At 38.9% G+C, this 27,083-nt stretch overlaps 2 protein-coding genes across 3 annotated transcripts in view; one reads left to right on the top strand and one right to left on the bottom strand.

The window, feature by feature from the left end:
* Positions 1–346: 346 nt before the first annotated feature.
* On the bottom strand, positions 347–4,170 carry irf1b (interferon regulatory factor 1b). 2 transcript variants are annotated; one of them, XM_017419840.3, is made up of 10 exons: positions 4,003–4,170; positions 3,312–3,404; positions 2,727–2,826; positions 2,454–2,621; positions 2,304–2,344; positions 1,959–2,094; positions 1,730–1,849; positions 1,572–1,600; positions 1,270–1,384; positions 347–1,077 (listed from the first exon to the last, which is right to left on the bottom strand). In XM_017419840.3, the coding sequence occupies exons 1-10, from the start codon at positions 4,153–4,155 to the stop codon at positions 971–973; spliced, it is 1,062 nt and encodes a 353-aa protein (XP_017275329.2). In that variant the 5' UTR covers positions 4,156–4,170; the 3' UTR covers positions 347–970. The 2 variants fall into 2 exon arrangements, with proteins under 2 accessions (XP_017275329.2, XP_037835161.1); XM_037979233.1 differs by having other exon boundaries at positions 347–1,074.
* A 6,890-nt stretch (positions 4,171–11,060) lies between these two features.
* Positions 11,061–27,083, top strand: part of acsl6 (acyl-CoA synthetase long chain family member 6) — a 39,415-nt gene continuing 23,392 nt past the window's right edge. The window contains exons 1-4 of the mRNA XM_017419942.3: positions 11,061–11,622; positions 25,048–25,268; positions 26,276–26,390; positions 26,821–26,885. Coding sequence (XP_017275431.1) covers positions 11,577–11,622; positions 25,048–25,268; positions 26,276–26,390; positions 26,821–26,885 — 447 coding nt within the window. The 5' untranslated portion in view covers positions 11,061–11,576. The remainder of the gene's footprint in view (positions 11,623–25,047; positions 25,269–26,275; positions 26,391–26,820; positions 26,886–27,083) is intronic.

The following is a 27,083-nucleotide window of genomic DNA, read 5'->3' as shown; positions in this document are numbered from 1 at the left end:
ACATATGTGGTATACACACTAGTCAATAAAAAAGTAACTATGTCAGAATGGTAAATCTAGTTCACCTGGCAATATTGTTAAAAAAAAGAAATGGAAGTGTCATTTTAATTGTTTTGTGTGATTAGAGCATTGTTTTTGAATGTATATTAGGTTTAAACCAACACAATTCCTTGCTGTTTCAACTAATTTTAGGTTTTGTGCCTTGCTTAAGAAAAGTCCACCAAGGTTGTTTTGTCTTTGTTTGTTTTGCTAAACTGAGGCTTAAATATTAGCTAGAAATGTCTTGTTTCATAGCATTAAAAAAAATCACTTCCATCTGTTTGTATCAATAAAGAGTCAGTGTTCATTCATATTTAAAAGTATTTTTTATTTTATTAAAAAAAACACAAACAAATATATACAGAAATATCTCATGAAGCAAACATTGGTGATTTCACCACAAGCTGACAGACTGGAGTACGTTATAATGTAAGAAATCATTTCTGCTCCTATTTTCTAATGTTCCTTGGTACATTTAACGGAAAACGATGAATGTGATAGTTTTTTGCCTGTATACACGAACTGCTTGCCAAATGCTAAGATGCTAAGAGAAGTTATGATTTAGCTTTTGCAACCAGTGCCAGCCTACTTGCATTTGAGGTAGATGTACCTCCAAGTTATTGTTGGTTGTGGATAATTATGTAATGCCCTGTTTGAGCTAAAAATGTTTCATACAGTTACAGCCCAGATTGAACACCAAAAATGCTTTGAACCAGCCAAAACCGAAGACAACGCACAGCATCTGTGTTCCTCCCACTTGCTGTTCATAACTTCACAGTCCAGAATGGGTGGTGGTTTAGCTTAATATGTCAAGATCAGAGAGACTCTGACTTGACATTTGGTCTCAGATGGGAGTAGGTGGTGGTCAGGAAGAGCTCCTACAAAAGTCCAAAGTGTCAAAGAACTGTCCTTCCCAGTCCTGGGGATTTCACTACAGAGGAGGGATCTGTTGACAAAAACTGTTCCAGAAGTCATCTGTGGAGTTTGTGAAGTCTGTGCCCAAAGTTGTGTACTGTGGTATGTCGTCTACTTCTTCTACTGCAAACAAACAAAAAATACACAGTGAGTCAAGATGAGGATAAGAATGCATTTAGAGATCTTGGCTAGTTATGCTAGCTGCTTCCTAAATACATCTACCAAACTTGACCATCAACACACACAGTATGTAAAACTGGAAATGAATTAGCTTTGATTACTCTTCTATCTGACCTGTCAACTAACAATATTTACCTGAGGAAGATTCACTCCACTGGCTCCCTGGACTTGTGCAAGCTTCATTGCTCAGGAACCCCTTGCAGTCTGAATTGTACATCCATTGTGAGTCTTTCTCAAGTTGCTGGCAAATCTGTAAAAGTGACACCAGATTGAGTATTTTGCCCAGCTGGAGCTGTTCAACATCAAGTACTCTTTAATAGTTAGCCTTATCGTTTTGGTTATTAAACAAGCCAAACAGGCAGAGCTAGACAAACATGGGTATTCCTGTCAATGAAAACTGCATGCAGTTTATAATAAGACCTAAAAGCCATGCTTACCTCAATAATGTCCTGAGGATAATCGTAATCTGAAAGATCACAGCAAAGAAACAAGGAGAGAAGAAGAAAATGACATAAGTATGCTGCTCCATTTATTTGATCTAAGCATTTTTTAATTATTATTTTTAAAAAAGGCATGTATGTTGTTGTTGTCTTACCAGAGCTGTGATCAGGGGAAACCTCGAATCTGTGGGGAAAGCTGTGTGATAAAGTGTCAGGCCCGATCTCAACGGAAAGGGACCAATCAGGAACTTCTGATGGAGTCACGAAAGGGAAATCTGCAAAGACAAAATAAGTATACTTGTTTAAAATATGTCAAATTCTTCTCTAACTAAATCTGCTTATTTAGGAGTTTGTGTTCAGTGTTTTGGAAACTTTCTTGCTCACCTTGGTCCATTTGCACTGTGCTGTCAACTCTGTTTTCTTGAGTGGACATGGTTTCTTCAGGCAGAGATGCAGGGACGCTCATGGGAGACACAGTGTCACTGTAGTCTGGGTCTTCCTTTATCTTGACTGACTGACTCTGCAGAAACGATTAAAAGACACTTTCAGTGGGTTTTGTAAAGCAAAACATAAGCAAATACAAGCTAAATGTAAGTCGTATTTCCTGGATAGATAGTATTTACATATAGCTTTATTTGGGTTAGTGTGAATGTGGCATCATTTGAATAAACCCAACATTACATGAAAACAGAGCAACTGTGGCTACAACATAACATCTACGATATTTACCTTCTTCCTTGACTTTGTTTCCCTCACTTTGCTTCTTTTATCTGTGCCATAGGAAGGAAAAAACATTTTAATTAAAGTTCTTTATATTGTGAATATAGAAAAATCTGCAGAAAGCAGATCTTGCACAGCATTAATTGTGAAGTGTCTCACCTCTGCCTTTGGGAGCAGCCGGCAGCATCCTGAAGACACGCATGGCTTGCTGACCTTTGTTGATGCTCCTGTCTTTGACCTCCTCAATGTCAGGCAGGGAGTTCATTGCACAGCGGAAGTTGGCTTTCCATGTTTTGGGGTCACAGGTCTGTCCCTGGCTGTATTTTCCTGCAGAGAGCAAATGAAAACAACAATTTAGTATATTTTTAGATTCCCTTTTTTTTTTTTTTTCTTGCTTATTCAGAGCTGGCGTGCCAATTTATGGTAGCTCACCTGTGTGAATAGCCCATTCTTTGAACAGACTTGCGTCTTTGTCTAGCTCCCAGCCGTGGCGAGCAGCGTGTTTCCACGGAATAGAAAAGATCTTCCTGTCCTAAAACATTCACAATAAATGTTGGGTTAGAACTCCCCACACAATAAACATAAATGTGAGGAAGACTTTAATTTTCTAAAATTCCTAAGCTGTAGTTAAGTTTGTTTTTTTGTTTTATATATGTAAACATTTGATTTGAGTTGCAAATTAGCAGCAGTCGAAGCAGAATAACAAGACATAGCAAAATAGTTTTAACATGTTTAGTCAATGTCCCACTTGAACTTTGGCTGAACACAATGTGTTTCCTGCCAAATCCAGACCAAACTAAGTTATTACTACTTGTCTGCACAGCAGTTCTTGCCAAATATTTACTAAAAAATTTTCTGCTATGCAAAACTGCAACATAAAACTTCCTGAAGAGATATGCATGCCGCCCTGCAGAGATCACTCATCCTAAAATAATTCACCAACATTTGGATATGTGTACTCCTATAGGCAACACATTTACAGTTAATCACATTAAACTTATGTACTGCAAGACTCACCTTATCCACCCAAGTCAAGCCGGGGATGGAGTTGGACTCGATCATCTTTTCCAGCCATGGCCTCATCCTCATCCTTGACACTGGCATGTTTGCCTAAAATAAGCAGCAGCAGAGGAAAATGAGACTTCAGATAAGTGAGACATCCAGTGCTTGATATACAGTGGTAAGAGCAACTGAACCCCCTACATCCGCCTCAGTTTGGATTTATAGCTGCCTGCTGGCCGCGCGGAGAGGTGAGGAGGAGTTCACCAGGACGCGCAGGGCGCGTAAAAAGGGGGCGTTTGCGCGTAGGAGTTAACGCTATGTGGAAAGGTCCCAACGGACCATAAAAACCCATTGACTGTAAATGTTTGCCCTCAACTTCAAAAGTTCGAGTTCAGTTTGTAATAAAAAAAACATAAATAAAAAAAAGCTTCAAAAAGTTGCGACTAAGCTGAATTGAATACATATTTATGGACTTGATACCTCTTGCGCATCTGGACGCATATGATGCACATATACCCGAAACAGTTTCCTCATCACTCACTTACATCAATAGATAAAAATAAACTAAACAAAGTTGTAAAGTTAATGTAGCTCTACCCTTTTGAAGATAAAAAGGAAACTACAAAGGTATGAAATAAAATGCATAGAAAACGTGCAAAACTGCGGTAAAAAATGTAACAAATAAAAAAAGATCAAATTCACTTACAGGTTTAGTTTTCTCTGTTATCCGAGATGAAAAGAAAGATGCGCGGGGATAATCCGACTGGTTTGGAGTTTGTTGCAGAGCAGTTTCTCCTCGTCTGTAAGTTATTCTTTTGGATGGCTTTCTTGATCTGAGTTTAAACACTGAGAGTACCATGCTTTTATAGGTCTCGCCGCTCTCTCTGGGTATTCCCCATCAGTTCCTCCACTGTAAGAAATATCCGCACTGGGTGCAAAAACAGCCGCTGGGGATTCATTTTTAAAGCAGAAGGAAATTATGTATTGACAATTTTGTGGTGCTTTATGATAGCAGACTGACCCATGTTGTGTGGGACGCATTTTCTTTTAATTGTGAAATGCATATTTTGGACAAGATATACAAAAATATATAACTAGACAGGTATTTACCATTTAGCTGATATTTTTTACAGCGAGCGGTCTGCGCATGCGCTCTGAGCCTCCTGTACAGCAGTGGAACCGTTTCCGAGAAATCACGCCATTGAGAGCAAGAAGGAAGTTAATATATCACAATAGCTCGCTACACGTAGACCTGAGCATAAAACCTGAACTTATATATGAAGTGAAGTAATGCACCTTGCAAATATTGCAGAGGATTTTGTTTTTTATTGCAAATGCCCACATGTCTGCAGGAAAATGCCACACGTTGCAAATTTACCTAATAAGTTGAATTCTGCACAAACCACCTCAAAGTGGTGTTTTAATAGTTTATAGCACAAAACATGGGGATTTCTTTTTCTGTAATGTTTTAAACCATAATGTTGTGAATTTGTGATATTGGAGGTAAAAAGGTGTCAATTAAAACCGGCCAGATTCGTCCCGCACGCGCTTTTTTTTTTTTTTTTTTCCTCAGAGTATGCCAAAGATCATCTGTCAGCCCGGCACAACAAACATGTGAACGAGACAAGCCCTTTAGTATAAACAGCTGCCGCTGTGAGAAGTGGAGCATTTACAAGAAATGGTGTAGTAATTTCAGGCGACCACTAGGGGCGCAGTGCTACCGGATCTAACGCAGGTCACGGCGGGAACAAAAAGGAGTATCGGCGGCGTGGGCGGACATTCGCCCGAGCATTTCGAGAATGTTATCATTCCCTAACACCTGACTCAGAAACCCAGCATGTCATGTGTTTAATAAAATAAACACAAAATTGCAAGAGGTGAAAACAACTCGTCATTTTTTGAAATTATTATTATTATTATTATTATTATTATTAGCACACGCACACGCACACTGAGAGACTTGGGAAGCCCCATAAATGCCTTATCGCGTCTCTCTGCCCCTGCTGTCCTTTGCGGGGCTTCCCGGGTATGTGAGGCGCGTGGCCGCGCTCTCGTGCCGGTGGCGGCACGACTCCGGTGCGAGCGCGCGCGCCCCTGGGAGGGAAGCGCAGGGAGTTTTCCTGAGGAGTTTTTCGCTGGCGAAAGAGGCTGTGGGTTTTCCCGATGAGGGCAGACTTTTTGGATTCCGAGGGGAAAATCATCCCTGTTTTCTGAATGTTTTACTTCATTAAAGCTGAAGGCTTCTGGCAGCTTCTGCACACAGGAGACAATAATGTCGTTTACAGGAATTCACTGGAGCTATGGGAAGTCAAGCTCAATTTGAGATCTTTATTTTTTATTTAATCGAGGTCTGGATTATTATTATTACAAAAATATAGGCAGGAACAATAAGTTCAAGCATCCCAAATAGTCATATTTTTTTAAAAAAGACAATATCACAGACTATAACAAAATAACCTCCTTCAACAAAACAAACTGACAGTTTATAAGGAAAACAAACCCAACCACTTAACGGATTTTAATGAAACGTTCAGGAAGCAATGACTGGATGTGCACCTACAACTGATTAACCTTTGGAGCCAACCCAATTCAAGATGACTGCCTAAGCCAACTGAACTTAAAACAACACAAAAATTACTATAACTCAGTCAGTCGTATAGATATTAAGTTAAAATTTGACGTGGTAGTAGCTGAGGGTCATTTACAACACATTCTCTGAGTGGGACATTTTGTGATATCCAGATTGTGCATAATGTTACTTTCAGTGTTTGACCTAAACAGATACAGCTCCATCATGTCTTAACATGAGATGATTTTAGTTTAAAATGTTGGCATGAAAATGCAATATATATTCCTTTGAGGAATGATAACCTTTTAATTCTTTTAATAATAATTTTCGGTAGTGTCCATAGGTTTGTTTAAATTTTGGTGATCCGGATTACGATCCAGATCCTACTATTTTTTTTTTTATGAACCTATGGCAGCAGTGTCCAATCCTGGTCCTGGAGGCCGACTATCCTGCATGTTTTTGTTGTTTCCCTGCTCTTCAGCAGGCCTTCAAGTTTTGCAGAAGTCTGTTAATCATTCAGTCACTCAAATCAGGCGAGCCAAAGCAGAGAAACAACTGAAACATGCAGGATAGTGGCCCACCAGGACCAGGATTGGACACCACTGCTGTACGGCATCGGTGGAGGTTTTTGCTCTCCGAGTGCTTGCTGTTGCTTTTATTGCCTCAGTCTTCATCTTGGTCAAATGGTGTTTGTTTTGAATGTGCTTTAAATAAAAGATAACACAGGGTATCCTGTAGAAAACATTAAAAACAAACGTGCTAGTTATTTCTAGCTCACAACTGAAGTACTACTGTTAGTGCTTCAGATACGCTGACAAATCATGTAAAATTCATTGCATGCCTTTCACACGGTGTCAGTGAATCTGAATATTGAGGCCACCTGAATGGATGAAACTGTAATTTGAGGCTTTGGCATGAGGAAAGCAGCTTGAGCATCCAATCTCCCCCTGGACCATCTGCTTTGACAGCTCACTGACACTGACTGGATCAAGTCAAAGCCCTCAGACATGAGCCTCGCTGTAACAGTGCAACCTTAATTCAGGTGTGTGAATGCAAACAGTGATTTTTTTCAGGGGGAAAAATACCCCTGCACTAGTGTTAGTGTTGAAGATCAGCATTCCCAAGAAGCATTTTTATCAGTGTGAACATTCAGGAAAACCTGTTTTAAGACTGCAGGTATTAGAAAGTGGTATGTGCTGTCTGTTCTGGATTGAAATACATGTCAAAAGATATATGTCCTATCCATAATTAGTACATCTGCAATCTGTAACACTTTCAAGTTTGCGGAAGAAAATCCTTTTAAAAAATGGTGGTAATTTAAACCACTTTTTTTTTTTACCTTGGCACATTTTTCTGCTCATTTTAATCTCTGTGAAACAAGCAGTCATCACCCTAATGGGTTTTGTGGTGTTTTATAGCAGAGTATTCAGTAGTTTAGCACCCCCATCAGCCCAGTTAAGGTAATGAGAGGTGAAAAATACCACATGAACCACTTATCAGTTCATAAAGGGCTGGGTAAACATTACCCATGACATTAAAACAATGTAAAAAAAAAACAAAAAAAAAACAGACTTAGGACCAGTACGGCATTTATGGCAAAAATAGGGCAAGAGTCAAAAGAGTTCAGAAAGAATTCCTAAAAGATGTTTTTCAAAAACAAAGACCAAAAAAAAATATTTTCTACATTTGTAATTCTCTTCTTTTATTGGTCAACTTTACCTCATTTTCTTTTTTTTAAACTAATTGCTTTTTGTGAACTTCCTTCTATAAATAAATACGAACAAGACTCATACTGTAGGTCTGATATATTAAAATCTATATTTGCTTTACTCCAAAGATTTTTCTGTTGAATGGGTGCAGCTGTTTATATGGAAGATCTTATTAGAATGATCTATGGGGCGCCGTTTGTAAAGGAGCTTGTGCTAAAAATTCATGCCTAAATTTTGTCACATTTAGCTTCAAACACTGTTTAAAAATGTAGTGTTGATTTTCTGATGTCACTTTTTACAACATTTAGCTAGTTACATGTAATTGTTACAGCTACANGAAGCTAAATGTGACAAAATTTAGGCATGAATTTTTAGCACAAGCTCCTTTACAAACGGCGCCCCATAATGATCTGCCTTAGCTTGTGAAGTTGGATTGCTAAACAAAGAAAAGGTTAATGAGTAAAGAGACAGTAAATTATATCAGTAGAAAGGTGTCAGCGGGTCAAGCTGACATGCTTTTTCTGAAATTGTTATCATTAGACCTTGCGTTTCAGTCATTTTTCTTCTGAAATTTTAGCTTTTAGCTATGGGTTGGCTGATTTTAGCTGCTACAGTTTTGCTTATATCAGTTTTTAGCTTATTGTGTTCTGCTCATTATAGCTTTTAGCTACTGTTTTAGCTTTTAGGAAAACAGTAGCTATATATATTATGACTGAGGCACTTGATCATATCTTGGATCATGACACTGGTGACGAGGAGAGAGGCCACAAACCTGACATAAAAGATTCTGTAGAGGAGAAAGAGTCAAAAGTTGAAGCCCACATGGAATCCAGACCAAGAAACAACCGATGTAAAACAGTCCAGCAGTGAGGAGGAGGGCATGCTGAGGTTGGTGCTACATTTTTTTCAGAGAATGGGAAAATATCTTGATCTTCATCCCCACCTGAGACCACTGACATCACTTGAGAGGGGAGGTCTGTTCTCAGCTGAAATGCAATTAATGTATTTGGCAACACTTGCATTTCGCATTATGTCTAACATGTGCCTCAGACACATGGAAGGCCTAACATTTAACAGATGGTGGTTATTCAATTATTCTTGCTTTTGTTAGTAAAATTGTTGCTGTTTTTGCTTCACTTTGTAACAGTGGTCAGTCGGTACTTTTATCACATGGTTAATTTTTTTTAATCTGCAGTTTTGGGACCATGTCCTTGTTTCACTAAAAAAAATTATTAATTTTAACAAAGAACACAAACTCTTTTTTTCTAGGTTCTATGCATAATTTCCCAAGGATCTCTTTGCTGTTCAAAATGTATACCAGAAAACATTTTCAGTCTTTTGCTCCTAAGGAGACAGCGATTATTTTAAACCTAAAATAAAGCAAGTAAGGCTGTTTTTTTTATTAGATTTTAACATGTTGAAATTTGCATCTGCTTGTTTTTCCTAACTAGGTCTGAACAAAATGGTTTTCTTTTACAAGCCGGTTAAACCTGAAAACTTTTCTCTTGTCATGCTGTAGTCATGTATAGGTTTTATTTGCATGATTTAAAAGGCTTAGTAGGCTGCCAAACTTGTTCTTGCCACTGCATTTGGAGAGTTGGTATGTGAATTTTGTGTTTTATCACTAACTTTAACCCTAACCTTATATATGTGCAGAAATTTCTGTCTTCATGATAACGTACAATATATTGCCAAAAGTATTCACTCACCCATCCAAATCATTGAATTCTGGTATTTCAATCACTTCCATGGCAACAGGTGTAAAAAAAAAAAGCACCTAGGCATGCAGACTGTTTCTTCAAACATTCATGAAAGAATGGGTCGCTCTCAGGAGCTCAGTGAATTCCAGCGTGGTACCGTGATAGGATGCCACCTGTGAAATAAGTCACTTTTCTTGCTACTAAATATTCCACAGTAAGCTGTTAGTGGCATTATAACAAAATGGAAGTGATTGGGAATGACAGCAACTCGTCCAAAAAGTGGTAGGCCACGTAAAATCACAGAGCAGGCTTAATGGATGCTGAGGAGCACAGAGGTCACCAACATTCTGCAGAGTCAATAGCTACTGTACAGACCTCCAAACTTCATGTGGTCTCCAGATTAGCTAAAAAAACAGTGCATAGTAGGCAACCCTGGTCCTCGAGAGCCACTATACTGCACGTTTTACTTGTTTCCCTGCTTCAAGACACCTGATTCAGTGGTTAAATCCCCTCTTCGTGTTCTGCAGAAGCCTGTAAGTCACCCAGTGATTCAAATCAGATGTGTTGGAGTACTGAAACAAGTAAAACTTGCAGGATAGTGGCACTCGAGGACCAGGGTTGTCCACCCCTGGCATAGAGGGTTTCATGGAATGGGTTTCCATGGCGAAGCAGCTGCATCCAAGCCTTACATCACCAGGCCTTCTCATCCAACATCAGTGTCTGATCTCACAAATGTGCTTCTGGAAGAATGGCCAAAAGTTCCCATAGACACTCCCAAATCTGTGGAAAGCATTCCCAGAAGAGTTAAAGCTGTTATAGCTGCAATGTGTGGGTTAACATTATATTAATTAAGATATGGATTAAGAATGGGATGTCACTCAAGTTCATATTTGTGTTTAGTGCATATCATTTTTCATGTTTATGATCCTTAGGATGTTTTTTGAGCTTATTTTTTCTAACTAGCATGCACTTTGATCCCACTGCTAAATAAAGAAACAAAGCAATCAAATTTGTGCCACCACATTCACTCGCTTGTGTTCTGTAGGCATACCACAGATAACTTGATTAAAATTTACTAACTTAATAGAGATAAAAGCACATCTACTGTCTGTAACCTGACTGGTTTTCCTGGTTGTGTGTCTGGTTGACTGTTTTCCTCTCAGTGTGCATGAATGAAGGGCTTAGCTGTTTGTTTCAGTGTGCTGGCTCATTCTTTACCTTGTGTGTGTGTGTGTGTGTGTGTGTGTGTGTGTGTCTGTGTTTTTTCTGCAGAGGGATCAAAAAGAAAAACAGGAAGTTGCACTACTAAAAGGAAGAGATTGCTGCTCATTTACTAGTGGCCTTTTAAAGGTCAGTTATGAACCAGTAAATATAATAAGTTTAGAGCTTAATTAGTTTTCACTTGTTTGCTGAAGAAATCTCGTTGTTAAAAATAAAAAAATCCGAGCAGCTGTGTTTTAAATGAATAAGTCCGTCTTAATCATGACAGTTCCGTCATTTTAGTGTAAATTTATTTCCTGCCCTCCATCTGTGTCTCGTCATGTTATCACTCACCCCTCTGTGGGTCTCAGTGTGTCAGCCATTCTCAAGGTTACTTTAGTTCATGGGGCGTGTCTTGTTGGATCACGTGATTCTGATGCAACGTTACTCCGTGTCACAGCCAGCGTGCTCAGCTGCAGGGATGGCGTGATTCCCCCTCCCAACCCACCCCCCACCCCACATGAATAAATCAATATTGAATTAAAAAGTATGTAAAAAAAAAAAAATATATATATATATCCCTTACAGACCTTGCGTAACGGCTGCGTTAAACAAGAACACGGAAATTAAATTATAGCCTCCTAATAACACGGCTGCAGTGGCTATTTTCAGATCAGTTGAAGAATGATTAAAGTTTTAATTGATAAGTTTACATAGACATGCGATCCACAGTAACCCTGGCGTCCTGCAAGCTTTTAAATGTCACGGAGTCAATGTGACATTGCGCATCAGCCAACTGGGTGAAGGAGGAAAGCCCGCAGGAGGAAGAATGCTCCAAACGCTTCCATTTAGTTTTTTATTTTTTCACTCAACATGATTATTTTCGGCAGAATCTTCCCAGTGAGAGCTGCTGGACCTCTCCGTCCCCTGCCCGGATCCCCCACTGTCTGTCTCAGATATTTATATATGTTGTCTCTAGCTCTCTCTTCCCCCTCCTCCTCCCTCCTTAATCTCCCCAGATTGTCGGAGACCTGCCCGCTGCAGTCGGTGCTGCAGTCCTGAGCCGCTCCTGCACCGGGACACCTGACTCAATGAGACAGACATGCTCGCATTCGTGTTGGTCTCTGGCTCGCTTTGGATCATTTTAGGTGAGTTTGACGCATCTCTTCGGTGGGATTTCATTCATTTCGTTGGTGATTTTGCGCGCACACGGCTGCAGCTATAGGCGCTGCACCTGCGCCTCGGTGGGTGTGATGCTCATTGTGTGCCATTCACTGCCGGGTTTTCCGGCTTTTTCATTTCACAAAGGCAGCAGCGGTCATTGTTTCACCAAAACTGGATAGATGGCTGTATTAATAGCGCAGCAATGCAACTACAACGTTACATTTTAATAATATCAATATTACTGGGGTTTTTTTGAAACCAAAACCACGTGCATTGACACAAAAGGAGCCTTAATATCTTAATGAACAGTTTAAATGTATTGTGTTAAATGTATGTGTCTGAACTTCCTGGATAATCCGGACAGTGTTCGTTCTGTCAGGTTTGCTGCCTTTATTCAGGTGCATCATGAGGTATGGATGGACAGGTTATCATGCGGCTGAATACTCAAGCGGATGGGGTTTATTTTTAGTTTTCTTCTCAAAGGCGAGATCAGTTGATATTCAGATGCAAAAATGAAGGTTTGTTAACATTATGAGTCATATTGGACAAACACTGAAGGCCTACCATCTGCTAAGGTCGTGTGACATTGTGCATAAAGAAACCGGACACACGTCATTTAAAAATGCTCTTATCTCCTTCAGACCCCACTGATCCGCTGCAATGTGTTCAAACCTGGATGTACAACCGGTTCTCCTTTTTTATATATCTAAAAAGACGTGTGAGCGTGACTTAAAGCCTGCTGGGGGAAAAAACTCAGCATTTTTCTCTGACATGTCCTCCGCCATGCTTCAGTGATGGAGGGAGGAAGGATGAGGGAGGATGAGGAAAGGTGACGCGCATGGAATGCGTGCAGCTGATTGGACGGAGCTGTCCAGGAGCGAGGGGGTGCTGAAATCCTGCGGCCTACACCGGCAAAACTGCAGACCACACCATCACCACTAACACCCCCCACCCTGGTTTATATACACCACACAACCAGCTATAGGAGTACTGGAGCCAAGCAGAAAGACAAGCAGTTGCTGCCCTCTAATATGCCTGATAAGAATTATTTTTAATTATAATCCTTTCAGGTTGAGTTTTACAACGTCCGAGGCATTAAAAGCAATAGATAAGACATATTAATCATAGGCTATTGCTGTTTTTACAGCGTGTTGTAAAATAATCTGCGGATATTCATTGCAGGGTTGACAATGGTTCATTATCAACCATGTTTAATGATAATTCCTGTGACAGACGTTTTACTTTTTTTACAGCAACTGTTGCTAAGTTACAAACATTGAAGAACTTAAGGCTTTACTGAAGGAATGCACATTGCCTACCGCCTTTCATATCAGAGTTTTAATCATTTCCTCATGAGAAGAAACAAGTTGCAGCCATTTTGGTCAAACCTTGTAGGCTAAATGACACTATGCAGATCTTTTAGTGCTTGAAGTAGGCCTATAGTCACTTTTGTGTTGGCTAAAGTTGATTTGCTTTGGCAGCCATCTTGAATTTAGTTGACTCCAAACTATAATCAGTTATAGATGTACATCCATTGATTAATTTCTTGAAATTTAATTTACATCCATCCAGTAGTTCATACAATATTTTGCTACCAGTAAGGCAAAGTTTACTGTATTAGTTAATAGCAAAGGATTTAAAAACAGATCTCAAGCAATCAATTAGTGCTCAGATTGTGTTGTGGATGACTCACAGCTACTACCACACCAAATCATAGATTAATATCTGTAAAAATTGACTGAGTTGTAGGCATTTTTGTGTTTGCTAAGGTTACTCGGGTGTGGTGGAAATCTTTACTGGACTCCAAAAGTTAGTCAGCTGTATATGCACATTCAGCTATTGCTTTCTGAAAGATTAATTAAAATCAATTCACTGGTTCATGAAATATTTTGCTAACACTACAGACAAACAAATACACACACACATACAGACATGGGCCAAAACAGCATTGTCTGCAGTGGTGGGTGATAACAATAAATTGGCATCAATATAAAAAGTTACTGCGGTGGGTTAGCAGGTGGTGTATATTTAATGATACATCTGATTTACACAAAATTGGTTTAGATGTTTGTCATTTGGTTGAAAACTGAACACAGAAAGGAAGCTGAGAGGAGGGGATTCATGACATCTTTCACCTGTCTTCACTTCCCAGCACCCTGCTGCTGCCTAGTTTTAATAATTCATTTAGGGACCAGCATGTAAACCTATTCTTTTTCCTCGCTCAATATTTAATTAAAGGCATAAAGGTAGCTCTGCCTCGCTCATTTTGCAGAAAACAGCCAAATATGTGCCAGTGTTCAGCGGAGAAATACTTAGTTGTATGTACTGACTTTTTGGATGGTGATTTTCCTGGACTGAAAACTGCAAAAAGGACAACGGGGAGTTAATCAATCTGCAAATTGAAGACACTTTGCAAAATTGCACCATATTTGACAGCAGGTTTTTCTTGCTGCGTAATACATTTCTGTGACTTCACTTCTTGTAAGAATTAGTGACGTAAATGCTGATGCAAGAGTCAAACCATTACAATATTTATATATATTTATTGATGTATTTTTTTTATTTACAACCTCATAAAATGGAGGTTGTATACTTATAATTAATACTACTGGTACATCTCAGAGCCATACTGCTGCAGATTTCCTCCTGAAAGGCTTATTGCTGTTTCAGCATTTTGAGCGTACGCCTTAAGTGATGACTGGCTGCTTGAACCTGCTTGGTTCAAGTGTAATGCCACTCCTTGTCAATGAAAATCTTTGATTTTTATAACTTTGTGATTACTTAATTTTAAGACAGGGTTTCTGTTGAGTCTTAAAAAGGCACGAAATGTCTTAAGTTTAATAAATATGTCCAGATTTTCTATTTAAGTTCTTAAAATACACGTTTTAGTTGCGGGGAGCATATGTGAATTTGTATGAGTCTAAACACCCATAATACCAAATATGCGCAGTGAAACCATAACCAGTTGGCAGTTTTCTCATTCAGCGATGCCTAAAATGTAATGAGGAAGAAAATGAAATGGAAGTAAAATATAAACAACATTAACTTCTGCTTTATTTTCTCTCTCCTTCTTTTTTTTGGCTTTTAAATTTCAAATTAATTTGGGTCCATAAAGATTTGACTGCACACATTTTTTTTTCTGAGTCAAAGATGTCTATTTCTAGCATTCAAAATCACATAAAAAATGACTATGTTAACCCACAGATTGAGATTTTAAAACCTTCCTTTCTTCTGATTTGACAGTCAAATGAAACTAACAACAGGTTCAGTTGATGGGGCTCTCTGCAGTTTGTTTAAACCTGAAAGCAATAGTCTGAACACAAGAGTTCATTTGCATTATTTGCCTGCAGATGCGTGTGTATTACCTGCCTCCGTATGCTAGCTAATGCATGTCTGCGTATCATTTATTGTGTAGTGAAGGAGAGGGAGAGCCTGTGTATTCGGTGTCAGAAATAGATAGGGGGAGGAAGAGCAGGAGGGAGGGAGGGAGGGAGGAGGAGGAAGAGGTGTGGCGAGTGTGTGCAGCGTCTGTCGAGCTCAGAGTGGTGTGATACGGAAGCCAGCAAGGCCCAAACTAGGCCAAAACGCTTCTCGCTGCCCTCCTCCTGCTTGCCTCAGCTTAATCTAGCTGGTGCCAATGGGAAGGTAATCACTAGTTTGCACCGGGCGATGTGATATCCGCCTGATGCTCCCCTTGTCGCACCACACACTCTTGTGCACATACACACACTGCATCTCAACGGCTTGCCAGACACCTCTGTAAGTGCTGCTGCTTAGACCACAGATGCTTTAACGTTTCTGAACTGCAGTTACAGTGCTGAGGTCTTTTTTGTTTGCTTATTTGCTTTGCTTCATTTTAGTTTGTTTGCTCTGAATTGTTCTTAGCTACCTTGCTGTACCTGCAGCTTCGTTTCTATTTCTGCTGCTTGGTTCGTTCACTGATTTCATTTTTATGATGGATAACTGCAGTTACTCACTGTGTTGCATCCCAGGTGGGAAGTGGGTGTGCCTTTTGGAGCAGAAAGGATGTCTTTATATGATGATCCCTCAAAGATAAGGACAGGAAACGATTGTGCTCTGAGTCCTTGAGGGTGGTCCATCACAGCAAGAGATCACAATGATGGTTTAAATTGGTGGAGTGGGTGGATGATTACCTCCTGTTGGTTTAAAAAGATTAGAACAAATCTTGATGCATGTAAAGCTGCAAAGCAGAGAGAAAATACTTAAAATATAAGGAAAAGCGAGACAGGTTGTGTTTAAATGAATAATTTATAAAAAGGGCGCTGTAGTGAGGTTACTGGTGGTCATCTGCCTTTGTGTTAATAGGCTCTAATCTCCCCACGCTGGACTCTAATCATTGGTTGGGCACCTCGGATGAGCCAATGGGGCGGGACTTAAGGACGAAAGGTTGCGTTTTCTCCACGTTAAGCCTCAGAAGTGACTCAGAGCAGCACTTACAGGAAGTGTGTCTGACCCATTCACAAGACCTCACCGTTCCAGTATACCAGCACACTGCAGAAAATCTTCACTAAGTCAATTCTTCCTGAGAGGGGAAGAGAAAGATCCAGGTGAAATGATTAGGAGTGGCATTACTGCAGGGTTTCTTACATAGAACATCTTTTTCCAGTCATTGTAGGTTTACTGGTACAACCTTTTACAAGTTCTCAAATAAACAACTATTCAGTGCATTGAAATAATTTCAGTCCATCTTAGCAACCACAAATGTTTGTATTACTTGCACTTTTCTGTGTTATAAGTGGAACATTAAACATGAACACTTGAGGTTTTCCTTATTACTGAAGTCCAATTCTACATCCACATGCATATGTGGAAAGTTTTAATGTTTAATGGGTTTTTTTTCACTCAGCTGTCCATACACATCATCTGTGCAGAATGTTGAGTGCTAAAATACATTTTTTTTAAATCTACATCTATAGCTGAATAATTTTTAGAGTCAACTTGGTTCAAGATGACCGCCACAGCTGATCAACATTAGCAAACACAAAAATGGCTATAAGTCAGTCAGTTTTACAAATATTGAGCTTAAGTTTGATGTAGTAGTAGCTGAGAGTCATGCCCAACACATACTCTGAGCGTTACATTGCATTGTGATATTGCATGATGTTGCACATGACATTATTTTCCAGGTTTGACCAAAAAGGCTGTCATTTCTTAACATAACATTATCTTAGTCTAACACTCTGACATGAAAGGTGGTAGGTGACCTGCCTTCATCAAATCCATCACAGTTTCATCTCCTGGCTTTTAATTACTCTCTTTGTATGTTGAAGGTGTGTGCTTTCATAGCCAATTCATTTACAGCCAGTCGTTTTTACACTAGTCCTTTACATGCCTCACTGACTCTCAATGGCTGTAGTTAATGAGGGAAGCAGCTCCAGTCAAATGACAATGCGAGCAGAAAGCTTTGCAGGATGTGAAAATAAGTAAATGGCACCAGTCAGAATGAAGTTTGTGAACAGATGTGATGTGCCCAGACTGAGCCTCTGACCGCTCAGCTTGATTTCAGCCCCTCTGTTAGTACCCTTTTGAGAACTGGACCAAAAATGTAGGATTGAACAACTTGTGTGCATATTGGCTGCTATACATTGTTTAACAAAACACAAACCTATTCTTTGAATACAAGTTCATCATCCTGGAGCAAACAAAACAAAGAAGCTAAAGAAATCAAGATGGGATTTCATTGCATCACGTTTTTTGTCAGTTCCCAAATTTCTATTTTAAAAAAAAGAGGTTGTTAAGTTTATCGCTGAGGGGAATGCTGCTAGCCTGCTGTTCTTTTGTCATACCAGCTGAGGCAACAATCTTTGTTGCAGTCACCAGGGGTGAACTTAAACTTGTGGATATGATTGTTTATATGAATCCCTGTGGTTTGTTACTGAGGTTATTACAGGACAGAGAGCTGGAGACACTTTTTTGTTTATGCAAATTAATGATGCAGTCTCATCCCAGCTAAAGGTCGTATTGCACTGAGCTTCAACCATTGGGAGACTACTTGATAAGAACTATTCTGTCAAAATTGCAAGAAAATTACAAGAACATGCATACATTTTTAGCTGCAGTCTCATTGAACTCTGAGTATGTGCAACCAAATGACCATCAAGTCATGTGTCTGTGTGTTGAGCAGGCAGTTTTTCTTTTTTAAAACACAGCCATGGCTTGCAAAACTGGCCTCTTGGCAGTGCACATTATTTTGTTGCCCACCTCTGCGCACATCTTATCCACCTGTACCCCCTTGGCAACCACCCCCACATTTATGATTGAATCTACTGAAGAAAAAAAAAAATCTTTTCAGCATGGTTTTAGAACTGGACTTTAGCCTGAGATGTGTACTGGCAGATGAGCTTTATTAATGTGTCAAAATACAACTCTAGCACACTTGAGACAGGTTGGAGGCACCCCTGACTACTTTGTGAGTATTTTGTGACAAAAGTTTTTTTTGAAAATGTCCACAACTCAAGTGACAGGGCTGCACGTCTCTGTGACTTATGAGAGAAAGCCGAGATCCAGCAAAAGCCGCAAGACCTTCTGGAGACTCCCTCATGAACGCCGTTCACTAACTAGTAGGAGCCCAGTGAGAAACCACCACAATAAAATGTCATATTTTTGTCATCACTCTGTGAAGTTTGTTGTGCCATTTTTTGTATGTTTTTCTGTTGCTCTCTCTATGATTTTGTAATATATACATTTTGTGTTACTATTTAAGTTCATCTTTTATGTCTTAGATGAGTGCCTGTATATGTCTGCATACTGTGGCTCAGACTTCTAATTATCATTCCTGCACTGTATTCATTTTCTCTCTCAACGTAACCAGACTGGGCCCTTTGTCAGACCTATATCACTGTGCTTTTTTTCATCTAAAACCCCAAAATTTGAACTTTGTTATTTAACTTTCTGCTTTTGCAGTACCTTCTGTTTAATTTAAAAGAGACCTCTTTGTTCACATCATTCATACATGACCTGATTGCCTTCGACTCTTGCCTGCCAACAGTACACAAAACGTCTTGTGACATTTTTCCTTTTTATCGCCTGTCACCACGAAATGCAGGCAATAATGGAAATGCTTGTGTGTATTCAATTTTAGGTTTGTTAGCAAAATAGCTCATAAACCACTGAACTCATAGTTAGCCCAATTTAAGATGACCTTAGCAAACACAAACATTGCTACAAGGCAGTCAGTTTTACAGAAATGAAGCTAAAATCTGGGAGTCCTTTCTAGCACATAATCTGAATACTGTAATGTTTAAAATTTGACAAGAATGGCTATGATGTTGTCATTTTTTAAGATGATCGTAGTTTACAACTCTGGCATGAAAGGCAGTGGGTGATGTACATTCCCTCAACATCCTGGTAGGTTATTTTTACATCTAGATTTGTAAATTATTTGTAGACCTCTTCAGAAGTCATTTGTGCAAGCCTACATCTACGCAGCTTTCAGATCTTTCACATATGTTGTTTCTTCTAAATTATCAAATACACTTTTAGTCAAACACTATGAGAGAACAGAACAAAGAGAGGCAGAAATAATCATGGGCAGTTTGGCGTTTTTAGCCTTCTTTGAGGCCAATTAGGGATTTGGGCAGACTGAGCGACCTACTGCTGTCAGGCTGTTTCAGGGAGATGTGGCACATTGATAAATCGGTTCTGAATTAGTTGTGAGATTGTGTAACCCTGTGAGCTCCAAACAAGAGTTTGTGACAGGTGCAGAGCGTGGTTGTCCAGAAATAATCCGCAGATGTAGTCCACAAATACATTTCAGTGCACCTGCATCAATCATCATCAAGTTTACCAAACCAATCAACACTTTGAAATATTTGGCTTTTCCTTTTAAAGAAAACTTGTGCTTTTAAGTGTTTTCCCTCTCTGTAAGTGTGTTTTTTTTATAGTAGTGATTAGTAGTGACATGTAAATTGGATCTGCAAAGTTCCAAAGAGCAACATCCTTATTGCTGAAAGTTACCTTTCCTAAATTTCCTGTATTCCTCCCTCACTTGTCTAAATCATCATATTACACCCACTGATAAGGTATGACATTATGAATAATATCATGACCTGTCCAGGGTGTCCCCTGCCTCTGGCACAGTGACTGCTGGAGATGGAAACCAGCTCCTCACACTCCAGAATGGAGAAGCAGGTAAAAAAAATGGATGCAATATCATGAGAAGGGAAAAGCAACACATTTTTTCCTCATCACAAAGGCATCTGGTTGTAGATGTAATCAATCAAACAGCACATTTTGCCCTTGAAGTTAAAAAGGAGTCTGCTGAGGATTTGAGCTACTTTAACAAAGGTCATAATGTGATGACAACTATGCTGAGACACAGGATGTCCATAAGTCGGTCATTATTTTTTTATGCTTCTGCTCTTCAGTGAGTTGACATTTTAGCAATTCTTCCAAAATTTTCCAGATACGTGTACTGTGTGAGTCCCATCATGGCTCCGTGGGAATAAACGGGAAAAACAAGTCAAATTAATGGCGGCCCTGAGAGTTTTTCATATATCTACCACTGCCAGCTTGGTGCCATGATGCCACCACAAACCTTAAGAGATGTAATTATTAAAACCCTTTTGGTGGAAGGGGGATTTCATTTATAGGCTATTAGGTTGGTGGTCATAATGTTATGGCTAACTGGTGTATACATGTATGTATAAATCCCTGTCTTGTAGCTAGTTTGGCAAATCATGAACAAAAAAATGGACATTTCACCTTTGCCTTTGTCTTTGCAATAAAAAAAAGCCAGATTTTACCAGAACTTTGCCTGATAAAAGACAAATGTTACTTTTTTACAATGTGAAATTCTGCTAAATTACACAAAGGACAGAAAAAATTATGATGAGAGTGCAATTTACAAATTTACCCACCATCACAAACTAAATGGTATTGGAAAAACAATAACAGCAGGGAATTATTATTGTTACTGTGGTTAGTCTCTGCCCTGTTGACTCCTCTCACTCCTCTTCACTGTCTGCGATGAAGTGTCTTTTAATGTCCGTGTGTTTGTGCACAAAGGATGCTTTTGTAATGAGCTGCACTCCACTTTTTTCCAGCTTTCTGCACAGCGGTGTCACTGGGTTATGGAGTCTGTCTATATTTAGAGCCTATTCTCCTCCCATAGGCCTTGGTCATCACTGCAGACAAAAAAAAAACTTTTTCACTGAATGCAGCACAAAAATGATGCTTTTATGAATTTGATTCTCTGGCTTTCAGAGGGAAAAATGTATAAAGAAAATTAAAGCTTATAGCAAACTATCTCATAATCTACTGAACAGATTTTAATGAAACTTTCAGGTGGAGGAGAACAGGCAACAGTGTCCCCAGTGTTTGAACTGTGGGGTAAACTTGTCAATTTACTCTTCTATTATTTGTCTAAAACACTAATATTAGACAGTAGTTTGTACAGAAACATGTACATCAAAGTTATTTTTTCTAATCTAGTTATTAAGTAAAGAACTTTTCTCCGCCTTTGCAGCAGCACTGTCTTGTATTAGAAGTGTTTCCTAACTCTCCTGTGGCCCTCGGATCAAATTGACCCACAGTTACAGGGGTTTCTCTTCCTCTCTTCAGCTACGAGGGTTTAAGGAGCGTTACATTGTTGGAGAGCAGAACTGGAGTGCTTTTAAAGTACCATAATGCATGGTGCTCACACACACATCAGCACACATAGACTATGCTGCTTCTAAAGTTATGTAACAAATTGTTCTTGGCAGCATGTTTTTGTTTTAATTGATTAGATGTTATTGTCCGCAATTATAAGATGCTTCCTATCTCATCTGAAGATCAAGATGACTATCACATGGTATAAAAAATCATTTTGTTATCTGTTTATCAATCATTTAAATAGCTAGGAGCTAATAATAATCCTATAAAAGTTCCATCAATATATGCTTTCATGTTTACTTGTGGCCCTCATACAGATTTTTTTCTAGACACTTTACTGTTTAGTTCAAGTATGAGCTTTTTAAATATCAAAATAAAAAATGAACTCTGAGCTGCTAACCAGTTCTGGTACCATACTGGGTTCAGGGTGTATTAGGAAGTGACTCGTTACTCTGTATGCACCAGGTACATGCAGGTCGACAAGTCACTTCCTAATACAGCCTGTTGCTTGCAGGAATCACTGTCTTGCTTCTATATGAAGTGCATTTGTTGATGTGAATTCCGCAAACCTAAAGGTCAGAATGACTGCTCTGATCATTCTGTTTGATTTTAAAATTCTCTCTCATCTAACATGGTGGCATAAACTGGAATCTTCTTTTTTCTTCACTTCTTTTTACTTGAATCTAATCACAACAAGCTGCAGTGAAAAAGTGCCAATGTTAAGGTTATCATTTAGCTTTTGAGGTCTTTGAAAATGTTTCTAACATCAGAAAAAGCTAAGGTGTCTATTTCTCTCCCTTTTTGTCCTGATGCTAAGCTACTTGATGCATCTTACAGAATGTAATAAATCTACAAGTTACAAACTGTTCTGTAATGCAATGAAAGTACTATAAATTAGAGTACAAAAGATTAAAGTACTAAATGCAATGCAAACTATTTTTGATCTTCTGCCTACAATAAAATATCCTCATCTTTAGTTTCTCTGTTTTAAATTTAGCTGTCTATCCCAGACACCTGAAGCAGATTATGCCAGATTATTGTAACTTTTTCTTTCAGTTTTTGTTTGACTAAGTCCAATAAACTCTGGATGCACACAGTACGAAGCTTTGAGTATTTTACATGGCAGTGTGTTGTTATAACAAGACAAACTGAGACTTTATACTCTTTCAGTTTTCTTACAGATTGTTGTTTTCCAATTACAGTTTAATGTTACTTCCAAATCCCTTAACATTTCCCAACACACGAGCAGCTCTTATTCCCTATTATCATTACTGGAACTGCACAGATGTAGAAATGGGCACCAAAACATGAGTCAAAAATAATACGTAAATGCTGTTGTTTACACAGTACTGTTTTTAGACTAATAAAGGGTGTGGGGTTTTTTTTTTTAGTCAGTTGGTTTCTGTCACAACTGAACTGAGAAAATTCAGGTTTGAGTGGTGTATAGGCAAGTGAAAACAGGGATTTCACCTTGAGTCTATGAAGAATTATGCAATGGCCTCAAAACTACAAGTCTGATGAGAAATTACAGAAAATTAGTGGGTTTTTTTCATGCCAGTGCTGCTTTATAATTGACAGTGTAGATAACGTAGCTTCCTATTATGTCTCTTTCAGTGCATACTTGATAGCAGAAACATGAGTTGTCTGTTATCTGCATTTATAGTTCTGTTACAATAAATGTTTGTTTTTCTGTCTAACATGAATTATTTTAATTAATACAAAACGGAAGTAAAAACAAACACTACAATTGTAATTTAAAATGTTAAAATGAAGTCTGAGGGTTTTAGGAATTCAAAATGAGCTTGTTATCTTGTTAAACAAATTAGATTTCAGAAGTCTGTTGATTTATTTTATTAGCTGATTACATTACTTTTAAGAGATAAAAGGATTCATCAGCCGGATAACCTCCTATAGTTAGGTGTATTAAAATAAATAAAGGTCTCAGTGTTTCATAAATGGGGATATGATTTAGGAATATACAATAGGCCTTTAAAAACATTTTGATCTTTACTGTGAGGTCCAGGATGTGTGAAAAGATTTGCAGCTAGAAACAGACTCAGAAAGAACTGAAGAGAGACGCAAAAAACCCTTTTGACATCTTTTCATCAGCAAATAGAGAAAATTTACAAATCATATATCAGCTTTATTTGATGGCTGTGTTACTCCTGAGACAGAAAGAAGCAATGAAATTAGTTGTTTTGTTGTTGTTTTTTGGTGTCTCATTAATAATGCCCAAGGGGACGACCTGTAAATTCAGACATTTAGTTTGCTGTTTTTTTCTTTTCACGCTTCACTGTCCTCAAACCACTTGAACGACGTCTTTTATTGTTTACGAACCATCGCAAAAATATGATTTTGGGAGTCATACATCTGACTTCCTGCTGTCATTCAAATATAATTCAGCTTCCTTTATGTAAAAAAGTGTTAAACAGAGAAAAAAAGAGCTTATACTCAAACACACAGTCAGTGAGGAAGTTCACGTTCCCACGACCTCTGATATTTACACCCATCAGCGTCTTCATGTTTTAGCGTGAGTGTGATTGGGTGTAGGGGATTGAGAGAGGAAGTGATTCTGATTGGCTGAAAGCTGCGGTAGTCCGATTATGAAATGTTTTTCTCTGACTCATATCCCAGGAAAGGGAAGGAAACCCTGATCGGTGCGACGTGCCTCTCCCACATCTGAATGATGCACCTTGCAGTGTGTGTGAGTGAGTGAGTGAGTGAGAGAGAGTGAGAGACAGAAACAGAAACAGGTCCCTAATGATAACCTGTTGTGGTCGTACCATTTGTTAGAATTGTACTCTTGTGAGCATTTGCAATAAAAGTAAGAAATTCGATTTTTTTTTTAAGGGCGTTAAAGGTCAAATGAAGAGCTGTGAGGTCAAGTCCTGTTAAAAAGCATGGCATTAGATAAGAGTGTCGAAAAAAACTTTACATTAAAGTGTGAGAAAAACTTGTAGGAGGATGTTTGATTTGTGAGGTGAATAGTCTACATCTCTGTGAACCGGCGTTCACACAGAAGAGTTATATATACCTCTTCCTGACCAGCAGTGCCTTCAAATATCAGCAACATGTGAGTCTCTGAAGCTTGAAGAGTGACATATTGTCACATTGTCATTTATAGAGTTCTGACGTTTTCCACATTCTCTGATTGTGCATTTAGTATATTGTCAAAATGCAGTAATCTTTTATTTATAAGAACGTGCTTTTCTTTTATACTGGCACTGACAGGATGTATTTATAACTCAACTTATTTGACATAATTACACTGCTGAGAGTTTGATCGCCTTTTGTTTATTTTTAGATGAACTGTAAGAGGAAATGTTGTTTCTCCTCCGGAAGTCACTGTGCACAGTTTGTCGCATTTTCACATCAGTAATTTTGTGCCTATGACTGCAGTCTGCTGCCAGGTGTCCCGACGGTGGTTATGTGTTTCCATCCCTCGTCTGCTTCTACTTCTTCTTTTTCATGCGGTCTTTTGAAGCCCTCCATGTCCTCTGTGGAAGTTGCATGAGCGGGTTTCCTCCTTCGCGGAAAAAAACAAACAAAAAAAAATGATCTGAAATTGTAAACTGTTTCTTTGTTATTTGATTTAAAGCCTGCAGAAACGGGTAATGCATGGACACATTAACTGCCTTCACGTTTAGGCTGTCTCTACTTTTCTTAGAACTCAGATATACACAACAAAATACTTTCTCCCATGAGTAATTATTGTAGTAAGTCAAAGTTTTTTGCCACTACTTTGCCTTCGCTAATTTACTCTTTGAAGTCATTAATCTTCTTGTGTCCTGCAGAACTGAGTTCCACCCTAATGGAGAAGATGCAGGCCCAGGAGATGATGAGTGGCCTGAGGATACCGGAGATGGATGAGCTTGGGCAGTTCTTCTGCTCCCTGCCGACCTCCACCTTGGTGGGCATCGGCGCCCTGACCGCCGTGCTGGCGTACTGGTTCGCCACCAGACCCCGGCCCATCAAGCCTCCCTGCAGCCTGCTGCACCAATCAGAGGAAGTGCCGGTGAGACTTCCTCATTCAAGGCGCTGCTGCAAATTCACTGTGTGAACAAGAGAAACTGTGAATGCTGAGCGCTGAATGACTTGCAAAACAATAGCTGAAAGCTCAAAGAAGCAAAATGCTAGCTAAAAGTAACAACAGACAAGCTGAAAGCTAAAAGTAGCAGTGTGGTAGATAAAAGCTAAAAGTATCAAAAAGGTAGCTAAAAGTTAAAAGTAGCAGATTGATAGCAAAAAGCTTAAAAATAGCAGAATGGTAGCTATAAATAAAAAGATTTAAAAAGTATTCTGAAGCAGATTTTAAAGAGACCAATTTTTTTAAGAAATTGAAGAGATCTCAATGTATTTCTATGGGGGATTTGTTTTGTAAATAATTGTTTTAAAGATTATGTCAGTTGCATTGATCAATAGCACCCATCTCCTGAATGAGCTAAACATTTCAATATATGTATGGCTAAAATAGGGGAAAAAAGGAAACCAATAATGTGAGTGTTGATTGTAGGCAACGACATAAAACCTCCAACCTTCACACAAACTCAGACATGAACTATGCCTCACAAGCGTGCCCACAAACCCACTTTTTATGACCGTGTTAAATACCTTTTGACAGTTCTACCCAGTCTTGGTTCCCCTCAACCACCAACCCCATCAAACTCAAAGCGCCCCTTTTTTTTTTACACCTTCGTACCTCAGACCTTTTGTGAACCAGTGACATGACTATACTTGTAGTCGATGAAACTCAGTGGTTTCAGGTTTTGTTTTGTTGTTTTGGGTAATCCTGAAATGTGTTTACAGTAGCAACAATAAGATGCAACGGGCTGAGACAGCTTTCCAACGGCAAACACAAACATCATATTATAAATTAAATTTAAAAAAAACTTGCTGGTTATGATTATTGGAAGTTTCATATATGTACCTACACTTTTCTTAGGTAAGGAAAAATAAATAAATAAAAAGATACAACTGTAATGTATGTTATCCGTTCTGTCTTTCTCTGTCTCGTTCCGTCAGCATGAAGGTGGAGGTCGAAGGTCCATGATGGGCGACCCGTCCAGATTGCTGACTCATTACCATGACGATGCCAGGACCATGTATGAGGTCTTCCAGAGAGGCCTCCACATATCTGGTGAGTTCGATTGCTGCCAAAAATCATAGTGTTTGGTGCTTTCCGTCTTTGTCAAATGCCATTTTTAATTTCATAAAGGTAACTCTTCCAGCATCTTTTTGGCAAAGTAGGTTGAAATTAAAGATATGTTTAGTTTAGACTAAAATGAACAACATAAGAGCTTAGCCATTTGGGATATAAAAAAAAATCTGCAGAGATAATAAAGTTAATGTAAAACTGGCTCCAACTTTACAGCAATAAAAGTTGGCCTAAACTTTAAAATTCTTACCTTTACTTACTGGCTTCCATTACTTACTGGTTTTAATGAAAAATTTTATTTGACCCACTGAGATGAGAAACTAGAGGTATTGATGCTCTCTAGACTGCCATTTTACTAGAACAGGGGTCTTTAATTTAACAACTTAAGTTTACTGTTCTGATTGTTCACCAGGTGATGGACCCTGCTTAGGCTCTCGGCTCCCCAACCAGCCTTACAAATGGATGTCCTACAAAGAGGTTTGTAGCCCTTTGACAGCGATTTAAATCCTCATATCCACTACAATCAGGATGGAATAAATCCTATAAGAGGAGAATTAACTTTCTGAAGGACTCCTAGCACACAAATCGTACTGGAAATTATAGATTCTCCTTCTTGAGCATTAGAAACAAAAGTTTTGTGGAGGTTTATTTGCTTGTGTTAATCCAGCAATTGGA

The sequence above is a fragment of the Kryptolebias marmoratus genome, linkage group LG13 (genome assembly GCF_001649575.2).
Source record: "Kryptolebias marmoratus isolate JLee-2015 linkage group LG13, ASM164957v2, whole genome shotgun sequence".
NCBI lineage: Eukaryota > Metazoa > Chordata > Actinopteri > Cyprinodontiformes > Rivulidae > Kryptolebias > Kryptolebias marmoratus.
This window is presented reverse-complemented; position numbering and strand designations above follow the sequence as displayed.